Source organism: Nycticebus coucang, chromosome 9 (assembly GCF_027406575.1).
Source record: "Nycticebus coucang isolate mNycCou1 chromosome 9, mNycCou1.pri, whole genome shotgun sequence".
Taxonomy (NCBI): Eukaryota; Metazoa; Chordata; class Mammalia; order Primates; family Lorisidae; genus Nycticebus; species Nycticebus coucang.
Window position 1 is genome coordinate 76,707,883 of NC_069788.1, and position 13,515 is coordinate 76,721,397.

The 13,515-nt window shown below is 44.3% G+C and overlaps 1 protein-coding gene across 2 annotated transcripts in view; it reads right to left on the reverse strand.

Moving 5' to 3' along the window:
- The window catches only part of RIPK1 (receptor interacting serine/threonine kinase 1), a 46,222-nt gene extending 32,988 nt beyond the window's left edge, over window positions 1-13,234 (reverse strand). The window contains exons 1-3 of one of the 2 annotated variants that reach the window (XM_053602290.1): window positions 13,135-13,234; window positions 1,419-1,628; window positions 120-276 (exon numbers count right to left, since the gene is read on the reverse strand). In XM_053602290.1, the coding sequence (XP_053458265.1) occupies window positions 120-276; window positions 1,419-1,570 (309 nt within the window). In that variant the 5' untranslated portion in view covers window positions 1,571-1,628; window positions 13,135-13,234. Of the gene's footprint in view, window positions 1-119; window positions 277-1,418; window positions 1,629-10,139; window positions 10,463-13,134 lie in introns of those variants that run through there. The other variant, XM_053602291.1, reaches the window with a different exon arrangement.
- Window positions 13,235-13,515: the final 281 nt, after the last annotated feature.

Consider the following 13,515-nt stretch of genomic DNA (forward strand, 5'->3'; position numbering starts at 1 on the left):
TCAGTGAATTCACAAAGGGATCATTTTATAGCAGCGAGTCACAAATGAACAGCACAGGGGCAGTGTAGTAGACAGCTGGCCTGCCCACTGGGCACAGGAATGTAGCAGAGACTCCGTACCTCAGATTTCAGAACACTCATCAGGTTGCCCTTCTCCATAAACTCCATGACCAGGCAGTAGTTTCCTTCTTCAATGATGATGCCCAGGAGCTTCACCACCCGACTATGCCTCAGTCTGTTCATCATCTTGCCCTCCTCAAGAAGGGACTCATTGTACCTGTGGGCAGAAAGTAGCCATGCTGAGCCACGCAGACCCAGCACCGCAGAGCCCTGCCTGTGTCTCCAAGGCATCATACTGCACATACTTTAGTCATACTCCTGGGTATGTTCTGATCTCTTCCAGGCTCAACACGAGCCTTGGAAGGCAGAGTGGTTTCCTGTTCATCTTTATAGCCCTCCTGCTCTATAAGTAGGATTAAATGCTGAAGAAAACTAAACAAAAGGATGAATGAATGAAAAAGTACATGAATAGCAATAATACAGCCTGCAGGAGTTTGAGGTTACAATGAGCTATGACTGTACCCCTGCACTCCGGCGTGGGCAATAGAGTGAGATCCTGTCTCTAAAAGTTAAAAAAGATTGTGTTGGATAGTACAATAAAAAACATAGCCTCTCTCCTAACCATTCTGATAAGGAGGGAGAGAGGTACAATCACTCCACTGATGGCTTTAAACAGATTTTTAGAACTTCTCAGGAACGAACTGCCTTTCTTTCTTTCTTTTCTTTTCTTTTTTTCACTTAGAACTGGTCCTCACCAAAAATGTGAAGTGAGGCTCTGCGTCCATAGCACAGCAGTAATGGTGCCGGCTGCATGCACAGAGGCTGGCGGGTTTGAACCCGTCCAGGGCCAGCTCAACAACAACGACAACTGCAACAATAAAATAGCCAGTGTTGCGGCAGGCGCCTGTAGTCCCAGCTACTTGGGAGGCTGAGGCAAGAGAATCGCTTAAGCCCAAGAGTTGGAGATTGCTATGAGCTGTGACACCACGGCATTTTATCCAAGGTGACAGCTTGAGATTCTGTCTCCAAAAAAAAAAAAAGTGAAGCGTATAAATCTGTCTTCACTGATACCTTCCCCAACTTCTTGTCTGCCTCCCTCACCACCCTTACCTTTTTGTCTTTTTCAATTTTCTTCCTCTTCATTTCTTTTCCATTATTTATTAGCCATGAGCTTTTCATTCAGCCTCAGAATCCCCATCAGTGATAATAACGAGCATCATCGTTACCCCTGACATCCCACCAGGGTCTGTCTCATTCTAACACCAGCAGTCTCATCCCCACACTGACCCACACCTCCACAACAGCCACTTTCCAGGGCCAGCTCAGAGGCAGGCCCACCCACCTCTGCTCCCAACTCACTCAGTGCGCTTGGGCCCTGTGTACACCTTTTTCATTATCACTAGTCCATGGGTTCTGTGGATACACAAGGACACCTTCCCAAAACCTCCGCTGTCCAGATCTTCCTTCTTCAGGAAGTCACTGGATTTCATCTTAATGTCATCCAAAGACATGTCTGGTTGCCTTCTGAATGCTCAAAATTATACTTTTTTTTCCTCTCAGAGCTGTACCCTGTAAAGAAAACAGAGGCTCTCTCAGGGCAAAAACATATGCTTTTGTAAAGTTCCGCCAAATGCTTGGTGTGCCTTTGTTTTTCTGAGAATAGACTCTAAAAAGAGCCACTTTTTATATTTCTAAGACTCACAGAAGACTATGCTTTTTATTCCTTCAGACTTGTCATTTTTGGAAATATGGAACATTAGAAAATCTTAAAAACCCTCCTGCTACAAAGAACCTATACGTGGTGGATAACACAATACAAACATCGATTCAAATGCACAACAGGAAAGAAAAGAATTCTAGGAACAGAAAAAAAAAAAAAGAATAGAGCACCAGAGGTGAGTAGTGGCCCATGTGGCAGCCCTGTGGGGCACTGTCAATCTCGCCATCCAGAAGTCAGGGCTTAATGCCTTGCCAGGGACAGAAGCTGAGATCAGAGCATTTAAGAAAAGAGGGCTGGGTTATAGCTTTCATGTGAAAGCCCCAAATTAGTTTCATAGTAGGGCTGAGTACATTGGGTACATTTTCTTCCATTCTTGAGATACTTTACTAAGAAGAATATGTTCCAGCTCCATCCATGTAAACATGAAAGAGGTAAAGTCTCCATCTTTCTTTAAGGCTGCATAATATTCCATGGTGTACATATACCACAATTTATTAATCCATTCGTGGATCGATGGGCACTTGGGCTTTTTCCATGACTTAGCAATTATGAATAGGGCTGCAATAAACATTCTGGTACAAATATCTTTGTTATGGTGTGATTTTTGGTCTTCTGGGTATATGCCCAGCAGAGGAATTACAGGATTGAATGGCAGATCTATTTTTAGATCTCTAAGTGTTCTCCATATATCTTTCCAAAAGAAATGTATTAATTTGCATTCCCACCAGCAGTGCAGAAGTGTTCCCTTTTTTCCACATCCACGCCAACATCTCTGGTCTTGAGATTTTGTGATATAGACTAGTCTCACTGGAGTTAGATGATATCTCAAAGTAGTTTTGATTTGCATTTCTCTGATGATTAAAGATGGTGGGTAGACGGAAGGGGATTGGTGGGATTACACCTGTGGTGCATCTTACAGGGGTATATGCGAAACTTGGTAAATGTGGAATGTAAATGTCTTGGCACAGTAACTGAGATAATAATGCCAGGAAGGCTATGTTAACCATTGTGATGAAAATGTGTCAAACGGTCTCTGAAGTTAGTGTATGATGCCCCATGATCATATCAATATACACAGCTATGATTTAATAAAAAAATAAATAAATAAATAAACAAATATAATATAAAGTAAAAAAAAAAAGAAAAGAGGGCTGGAGGATGGAGCCTATGGCTCAAAGGAGTAGTGTGCTGGTCCCATATGCTGGAGGTGGCAGGTTCAAACCCAGCCCTGGCCAAAAATCACAAAAAAAAAAAAGAAAGAAAGAAAAGAGGGCTAGAATGAAGACTCCCCACTTAACCTGGCACTGCTCTATATGCTACCCCTCCATGAAAGAATGAGCAGAAAAGAAGCAGCTTACCAACAAACATATTTGCCTTAAACTGGGCATGGAGTATTAATAAAAAGTCCATGTAAATGCATAACCTTGAACCTGTCTTCAGATAGATTTCAGCTTTGAAGTGAAGCTCATAAAGAGGATGCCCAGGACCTCCCACCCAAACTAAGAACTTTTATATAGGAAATGGTCATGGGCTGATGATATCCCGAGGTTATAAGGTTAAAGCAAACACAATGCCAGGCCAGCCAGGATTCTCATAAATAAAACCTACTTTAACATGATTTCTCTTTCCAAAATTATAAAACACAAATGAAAAAATTTACCATGAGCCATAGCCAGCAGAGACAATAAACGGCAGTGCTAGGCACCAAAGAACTTCAGGTAAATGAGCTACTGAATAGCATTAGAAAATAAATGTTTACAACAATTATGAACAAAAAAGGGAATGTGAACATAAAAAGGGCAATGCATTCTCTAAGAGGAATAGGAAGATGTAAAAAAAGGCTGAGAATTTAGACAACTTGTCCATCAGTACTCTGAAGTATGCGATGTCAGATCTCAAAAAATAGAACTATTTGCTTCATCCTTCTTCCCTTCTTTTCTTCCATTCATTCATTTTCCCCAAACTAAAATAAAGAATAAAAATCCATGGGAAATCACAATGAGACACCACCACACACCTACCAGGATATTCAAAAGTTTTAAAACTAACAGCACCAAACACTGGTAAAGCTGGGAAGCGACCAGAATTCTCACACATTTTTGGTAGGAGTATAAAATGGTATAATCATTTTGGACAAAAGACTAGCAAAGAGCTTTGTAGCAAAAGAGAAACTCCATGCATACCAAAAGGACATACTGGGGGGGACAGTGTACTCACACATCAGTGGGCATGTCTGGGTTTCAAGTAGAAGGGTAAAAGGGCAACTATGGATGCTTTATATTCCAGAAATACCTCAATCTCAATACAGTGAAAAATAACACTCGACAGGGCATAAAGTACTCATCAAAATTTGAAAGGCCATCAAAAGAATACCTACATATCTTACATGTCATAATGCATATACTTTGCTTATAAGATTAAAAATACTTTATATGACTCAGCAATTCCAGTTCCTAGAGAAATGAAAACCTGTGTCCAAACAGACTTGTACCTGTTCATAGAACTTTATTCACAACAGTGCCAAACTGGAAACAATTGCCCATCAATAAGAGAATGGGTAGGAAAAATAAATCTCCGTAGCCGGGCGTTGTGGCGGGCGCCTGTAGTCCCAGCTACTCGGGAGGCTGAAGCAAGAGAATCGCTTAAGCCCAGGAGTTGGAGGTTGCTGTGAGCTGTGTGAGGCCACGGCACTTTACCAAGGGCCATAAAGTGAGACTCTGTCTCTACAAAAAAATAAAAAAATAAAAAAATAAATCTCCGGTGTATTAACACAAGAGGATACTACTCAGGAATAAAAATGAATTACTCATACACAAAACAGCATGAATGAAATACAAAAAACATAGCACTGAGTGAAAGAAGCCCTATACAAAAGAATATATAGTATATAACTCCATTTGCATTAAGTTCCAGAACAGTCATAACTAATGTGTTGGAAAAAGAATACTGGCTGCCCATGGGCAAGGTGACAGGTGAGTGGGGTGGGGCAGGAGGGAACTTTCTGGGGTGCTGGTGATGCTCTGTGGTATGAGTGCATTACATTTGTCGATATTCCCCAATGTACTCTTAATTGCAGGGACATTTTACACCAAAAGAAAAACCTGTAAACATATGGAACCCTAGTTAAAGGTAAGCATTGGACATGCATCAACGCATCAGACAGAGTGATGGACAGACGCACGGGGAAGGAGATGGACGGCTACGTGATGAAGCAAGAGCGTAAGATGATACTGATGAGAGGTGTCGGGGAGTTCACTAGAAAACCTTTCACATTTTGCACTTTGATGTTGTCATAATAAAATGTTGGAGGGCAAGGACTTAAAGAATAAAAAGTACCATGAGGAGAGGGGAGTTCCTAAAGTAGTCTTGTTCAGTGGCCTACTGCTCAGGGCACCAGCCTCTACACAGCATCCAAAGGCTGTGGCTGGCCCAGCCTGGCAGGTGAGTAGCAGCCTTTATGGCTACCTTCCCGACAATGATGGAAGACGTTGCCAAACAAGAGGAAGTGCCCTCTGGAAAGAAGTGCAACGTGAGATGAAGCAGGGGGAGGGGTGAAGGAGGCTGCCAGGGTAAAGGTATGAAAACTGAGCGACTAGGGTGAGGAGGCACAGAAGGCAGGGCACGGGAGCCTTCTCCTGCACATGAACTCTAGCTCTGTGACTCACTAGCCCTGTAACCTTAGGGAACTTACTTAAGCCTCCATTTCCTCATCTGCAAAATGAAATAATGACAGCCTTACAGAACTGCTAGGTTGTATGAGAAAAAGAAATACCTTTCTGTGAAAACGTCTTTGTTGCCTACTTTATGGCTCTGGTTGGTCCAGCCACCCACCCAGGCTTTGAGAATGCCTCAGTGTGCAGCTGGCATCACTCTGCTCAGCAGGTCTCTACTGACTCGAGATGGGGGTGAGTGGAGGACAGAAGGCATAAAAGACAGAACATTGACTTTAATCCTCCTTTTCCATTTGTTGTAAATCCACAGGAGCACACGACATCACGTCTTCCCTACCACATGTTCTAATTTGTCCCACCCTTCTGCTGTCACCCTCCTAGGGAACCTTCTTCCCCCAACCTCTCGCCTGACTAGATGTACTCACTCTTCTGGTCTCAGCCAACTGTCATTTCTTGAGAGAGGCCATCCTAACTCTTCCCATTAAACATTTTCACAGTACCAAGTATGTTCCCCCCCGAAACAGTTAAGACAGCTGGAATTTGAGAAATGTTTCTCATGAAGCTCACAGAAGGCAGGAAACTGTCCTGTGTATTATCTCCAGTGGCTAACAGATCCTGACATATGGCAGCTGATCATTAAACGGATAACTATTTTTTAAAAAGAACTAAATTAGACTGTCTAAAAATAAAGGATGTATTTAAATGAATTACAGGACATTCATATGACAGATTATATAGCCTTTCAAAAGTGTTTTCAAGGAATAAATATGTAAGAATAATAAATACCTATATGTATATATCTGTGTGTATAGACATAGATGCTGATACAGATATATGTACAGAAAACAGACACAGAGAAAGACATCAAAATGTTAACAACAATTATATCTAGATTGTAGGGTTATCTGTATTTTCTTTTTTACACATTTACTATATGTTCCAAATTTTCTATAATAAACACAAATTCAGTTTATAAAAATTATATTTTTGGGGTGGTGCCTGTAGCTTAGTGGGTAGGACGCCGGCCACATACGCCCAGGCTGGTGGGTTCAAACCCAGCCTGGGCCAGCTAAACAACAATGACAACTGCAACAAGAAAAAACTAGCCAGGTGTTGTGGGGGTGCCTGTAGTCCCAGCTACTTGGGAGGCTGAGGCAAGAGAATTGCTTAAGCCCAAGAGTTTGAGGTTGCTGTGACCTATGACGCCACAGCACTCTACAGAGGGTGACATAGTGACACTCTGTCTCAAAAGTGGCTCAAGGAGTAGGGCGCCAGTCCCATATGCCGGAGGTGGCGGGTTCAAACCCAGCCCCGGCCAAAAACCACAAAAAAAAAAAAAAAGTTATATTTTTTGAAAGGAATAATTCCTTGACTCAATAGTTCTTTAAGGAATTAAATCAGAGATCCTGATAAAGATTATGCACAAGGATGTTCCTGGTAACATTATATAGAACAGCAAAAGCATGCAAAATAATTAACAAGTACAGAGGAGAGGGTAAGTTATGGCTCACCCATACTCTGAAATATGTCTAGCAGTATCAAAATAATGCTGTTTAAGAAAGTTTAATAACATTTTTTTTTAAATGCTAACAGTAAGGAAATAGGAAAGAACTACACATGCCCTGACGAGTTCTATTCGGTATCTCTCCTTCAGTCCAGGCCACGTCCCCTAAACTTTGTTGAATTTGTCAAAACCTAATAGGACTCACAGTGCCTCCTGTGTGCAGTGGAACTTAGGGGAAGGAGGCCTCCAGGTGGGTCTGCCAGACTTTGTGAGCTCAGTTCATGACCAGAGTCAGTTCTTCTTATAACCCTGCAATTCTAGTTTAGTAAGATCTTAATCTTATCATTCGGTTTCTAATAATTTCTTTTTTTACTCTTCTTCCTCACTCTTTTCCCCCATGAACAATTCAACTTTATATACTGAATATGTGTATCTTAGGAAGGCCTTTGTTTGTAGTTTAGTGAAGGATACCCAAGAGCTACAGAAACACTGAATTTAGGGAGGTTATATAGCCATAATACAGAGTAATTAATGAAGGCATGCTGGCCTGTTATATTAACTAATTTCAACTAATACATAATTGTATACATTTTAATGGAATTTGTTAATGTTTTTGAATAAATGGACATTAACTCAAGGAGTCAGGGAAGTGACTTTTTTCCTACTGAAATTAATGAAAAATTCCAAGAAATTTCACATATTACTTTCTAAGGCAGGGTAAGTCTACATCAATATTCTAACTGACTTGCTCCTATTTCTACATGATGGCCATGCATAACAAGAGTGTGATAGAAAATGTTGGTTGCCTACCTGTCACTGCCCTTTCTTCCTTGCTAATGGAGATCCAATTTTACTCAGGTATCCAAGTGACTAAAGAACTTCTTCAAGGTTCTTTGATTATAGCAGCTGGATGCTTTGCCAAGATAAACAAGAGCTCTGAGCAAAAAAGGGCCAATAGGCCTTTTCTTTATTGTGACAATGGGGAACCATGTGCTGACTATGGAAAACATGTCTTGCTCTGTAAGCCTATACCTTGCACTTACTGTATAAACCTTGCTTTCTCCTTCTCAATAAACTTTGTTTCATGCTTGCCATAAAAAAAAAAAAAATAGGGAGCCAATGCTCAGCAAGAGACAGACTGAAAAAGAGTTTAAACAAGTATTATCACCTCCATGAACACACTATGATCTGTAAACTTTATCTGTAAATTTTACAAATGAAGAAATTAAGATTTGTAGTTAAATGATTCACCTAAGGTGGTAGATTCTGGAATCAAACCTTTGTCATTTAAACTTTCACTCTCAGTTCACTAACACATTCTATCTCTGTAGACAGCAAACATTTTCTGTCTTTGGAAAAATCCAGATGAAAAAACCCAAGCTTACAGCCTTACTCATCTATATTAAACGAGTATGCAACAATCAGACACAAGAGGAATGGACAAAATTTTAAAAACAGGAAATATATGGTTCAAAATCATTATTCTACAGATAATATAGTCAACTATTTTTGCCAAAATATAACATCCAATCAAAGCATGGAAAGTTATACATATTTTTCAAATTTCATATCATGGAATAATATGGATTAATAATATGGATTAACAAGCACCACACAGTAGTTTGTCCAGTTTGTATGTTGGTATTTCAAGAATTCTTCTTAATACTCAGCCAAATTCACAGCCCTGAAAGTACAATGTATTTCTGGGGCTCAACATACTGCCTCAGATAGAGGAAAATGAAAATGAAGAATTTGTTTTTGCTGTTTTATCAGTACAAATAATGATGGTACACTCCAGGTTTCATTTAAAACAAACCTACTCTTCACTTTTGGCTTATAAACCAGCGGCAGTAAGGCGGTGCCTGTGGCTCAGTGGGTAGGGCCCCGGCCAAATTGAAACCAAAAATAACCGGGCGTTCAGGCGGGCGCCGGTGGTCCCAGCTACTTGGGAGGCTGAGGCAAGAGAATCGCCTAAGCCCAGGAGTTGGAGGTTGTCGTGAGCTGTGATGCCACAGCACTCTACCGACGGCGATAAGGTGAGATTCTGTCTCTTTAACAACAACAACAAAAAAAATAACTGCAGTATGCCACATTTATAACTGATCACAATTTCCTCCTTACTCAATACACCTTCCTGGCAGTCACAAAATGTACATGCCTAATACGTCATTGTACATGTCAAAGTTCACTACATGCCTTGGTTTCTTAAAGTGTAAATCAGGAAAGAATTAGTAGTGGTCCAAAGACATAAAGACCTTCATTTGAATAGCCTCGTGCATTGCATTGCCCAAGACAAACCAGAGCTCTGACATAGGAACAAACAAATGATCAGCAAGAGACAAAAAAATGATCCCAGACATCCTCCCCTCTACACATTCTTATTAAACTCTGTCGAATGCTTAGGAGAAAAGGACGCAGCCTAGCCTCTTTGATATCCTGAAGAGAGACTCTGTAGCACTTCATAAACGCAAATGCAACCGACAACCAAAGAAGCCTCTTAGGGTTAGGACATTTATCCCTTCAGCTCTATTGACTGCTCTTTTTCCATTTGCCAGGTGACATCTAAGAACATGCGGGAATGCTTTTGATGTTCTTCACAACCTGCTGCGGCCCCAAGTGCAGTACTGAATAGCCACTTCCAAGGATTGATAAAAAGTGCCATTCCAGGACGTAACTCTGTTATGGCGAGAGCAAGCACTACTTTTTTCTTAATAACATACTGCAAAAACGACAGGTCATCCCTGCCAAGACAACAAGGACATTAGCAACGAAGCGTCTATTACACTGTCACACCACAGACGTGGATCGAGGGCAGGACTTCGCCCCGCTCCGGACTTGCGCCTAGATATTCCACAACAAAAGGCACAAGGGTTCCCGCCAGCAGCTCGACTTCCGGAAACGGCGCGGACCCCGCCCCCCGCACGCACGCTGCTTCCGGGAAGCGGACTGCCGGGGATCCTGGCGGCGGCTAGGCCTCGGCACAGACGCACCCACAAATTACTTTCGTTTCTGCGCCAGATGGCCCGAGGCCGGAGTGAAGGAAGAAGCGGTGGTAGGAGAGTTAGGATTTGCTCAGACGCCGCGGCAGCCTCGCGGGACGGGCTGGGGGAGGGCACCCAAGCCCGGACGAGGAAAGTCACCGGGATCTGGGTTTGGGAGTGGCCGCCCCGCGCCCGCCCGCTCACCGCGCCGGGTTCCGTCACCCTGCGGTCCAACCGCGGTCCTTCGGTTTCGTTCGGACGAGGTGTGCTCTGGCGCCCCAAGGCGTAGGCCCACCGCGACAGCCACGCTCCGTGAGGCCGTTCGGGTGGCTGCACGTCTTCGTGGAGTGCTGTCAGCTGGGGGGCGTGGACTGCTGGCTCTGCCTCCTCCCCTAGCTCCCGCCTGAGAGGAGGCCTGTGAGAGCGCCCGCCCCGCCGCCTGCGGGGCCGCGCTCTTGGGTTTTAATCCTGGAGCTCTCCTGGCACCTAGAGGAGCGCGTTTTTTGTTTTCAGGTGAATCGGCAGGCCTAAAGAAAAGAGGAAACAGAAACCTCTGCCGCGCAGGGAAGGCCGCTTGGCCAAGCAGAATGCACTGGGTGGGTTACCTGGGAGGATTCAGAGCTCCTGGGTTAGCATGGGCATCTCATAGTGGAATCTTAAGAGTATGTTTCTAAGTGAGGAAAGCCAATCTGAAAAGACAATGTAATGTATAATTCCAACTATGTGCATATTGGAGAAGACCAAACTATGGAGACAGTAAAAAGATTTGTAGTTGCAGGGCAGGGAGTGGTTATAGGGAGGAAGGGATGAATAGATGGATTACAGGAGATTTTTAGGGCAGTATAGTGTGATATAACAATGGTAGATACATGTCTTGATACATTTGCCAAAGGTATATAGATTGTACAACACAAAGAGTGAAACCTAAAATACACTCTGAACTTCGACTGACAATAAGGTATCTGTATTAGTTCATCAGTTCTAACAAATGTACCATACTGGTACAGGATGTTTGTGGTAGGGGAGGCTTTAGGGGACAGGATAGGTATAGGAGGGCATATATTCTTACCCTTCAATTTTGCTGTAAAACTTAAACAGCGCTAAAACATAACGTCTATTGATTACTTTTAAAAAAGATCTAGACATATGAAAAGAGAATAAAGGGATACCTATTCATTAAACAAATCTATCTCCTTTATGCCAAACAGGTACTAGATAGGAGTACATCTGGGGCCAGGTGCAGTGGCTCATACCTGTAATCCTAGCACTCTGGGAGGCAGAAGCAGGTAGATTGAGCTCACAAGTTTGAGACCAGCCTGAGCAAAAGCAAAACCCCATCTCCAAAAAATAGCCCAGCGTTGTGGGCGCCTGTAGTCCCAGCTACTTGGGAGGCTGCCACAAGAGAATCACTTGAGCCCAAAGAGTTTGAGATTACTGTGAGCTATGACACCATAGCACTCTACTGAGGGCAACAAAATAAGACTCTCAAAAAAAAAAAATAATAAAAAGTGTGTCTGGGATAGATATGAGTGGTACAAAAAGGAATTCATTCCTTCAGTAAATATTTACTGAGCACCTATTACTACTCTAGGCACTGAAGACTCAAACACACAAATCTGTACACTCCCTTCAAAGAGCTTACATTCTAATGGGAAAGATAAAAAGAGTTCCTGCACATCACTATCCTGCATACCATGTCACTTTCAAACACTGGAAGTGGGGCTGAGATGAACTGTTGTTGCTTCATTTTCTTTAATGTCCTTGCTGACTTCAAAACAGATTTGAGAGCACTAGGCCCACCAAAAGGCATGAGAGAAGACTGCCTGCAAAGAAGGGACTCATCTTTATAGGCTATGAGAACAGAAAGACAAAAAAAGAACAGTAAAAAGTTAGGCAGTAAAACCAGCAAGAACAAGGAGGCACTATCTGTAAAGCTAGTGGAGGCCAAAGTGTGAATAAAGCAGACAGGTCTGCTAGCCACACACCTGAAACCCAGCAGATTTCTGCCACCACCTCCAGGCCACAGTTCCCAGTGTCCTTGGAAATGAGACCTTCACTACCCTAACTGCTAGCCTGAGACCCTGGGAGACTTCCCTGACTCCTTTCCATCTTTCCCTTGTCCCCCCACACCCATCACCAAGGCCTGCTTTCTGCCCCCAAGTCTCTCTCCAGCCCTAACCCTGTCTGAGCCAGGCAAGCTTCCCTCCAGAGCCTCTGGTCTCCCTGCAGCCACTCCCCCGGTAATCAGCCCAGGAAAATGCAGACAGAACCACTGGAGCACCTTGGGACAACACACACACACACACACACACACACACACACAGCCTCCTAAGAGAGGAGTGGGTCTTAATCTTTTTACTGCTCCCCTTGACCCTCCCCTGACCCTAAGGATGAGCTTGATGGTACCCTACTGAAATGGCTTCTCCACCTCTGGCCATCCTGGCACCCATTTCAAATTCACTTCAGAGCCTTGGCAAACACTGCTTATTTCACTTCCAAGTCCCCACCCCTGTCACAGGGTTAATCGTCCTCCCCCTTCTTAGTTCCACTGGCAATTGCAGCCTCAGAAGAACCCCGTCCACGAAACAGCTCCTAAGAGGACCCATCGCCCCCATTACAATTCCTCATCTCAGTGCCTGTGTTCCCCCACCAGACTGGACGTTCTGAAAGCAAGGATTGTGCTTGGCACCGCTGATGCCAAGGCCCTGGAAGGGTGCTCAGGAACAAGGAAGGGTTCCATCGGGTTAGCTGCATTATTGAAAAAATGAGAATAGGTAAAAGGTGCCCGAATTTGCAATTGGAGATTGTAAAAACACAAAGAAGAGGTTGGACAGACGTCATTTTGTAGATCCCTGAGAGAGAAGCGGTGAGAAAACAGTGCCGGTATGTGGGGACGCGGACACCGGCTGAGGACCCAGGCCGGCTCAGCGGCGGCGGGAGGAGGAAGGACAGCGTCTGCGGCTCGCTGGGCATCGCGCCGCGCAGCTCTGGGGCGCTCCCAGGGCACAGCCCCGCTGACCAGCAACCGCCCGATAAAGGCCATTTCTACACCTGAGACGGCGCCTCCCGCTTGGGCTCTCCTGGTGCGCGGCTTGCGCTTCTGTCCTCGTCCCTTCTCTCAGCAACAAACCGCGGGAGCTAAAGCTCAAACCTCGAGTCCCCGGTCCCCACCCTGCGCAGGGTCGCCCCCATCAGCTACCTTCGTTCAACACCACCGCTGCCTTGGTTGCCGCGCTCAGAGACTCAGGAGCCAACCAAGCAAGTGCGCTCCTTAGCTCTCTCCTTGTATTGCGGTCTTTTATGTAATCCGGTACGGTGCCACGCCTGCGTCACCGACACCCGGGTGGGCGTGGCCGGAGGACGGGGGTAGTCTTGGGCGGAGCGGGGGAGGGGCGGCAGACGGTGCCCGCAGCGCAGTGTGAACTTCCTCTGCAACCAGATTCCGACCGGAGAGTTCTAAAGCGGAAAAAAAGGCTCGTAGCCCACAGTGTCCTGGGGGACTGCGAGACCGAATTCTGAAAGGGAAATTCTCCTGAAACTGACCTCCAAAGGAAAGCAGGCCGGAAGCCCGCAGTACTAA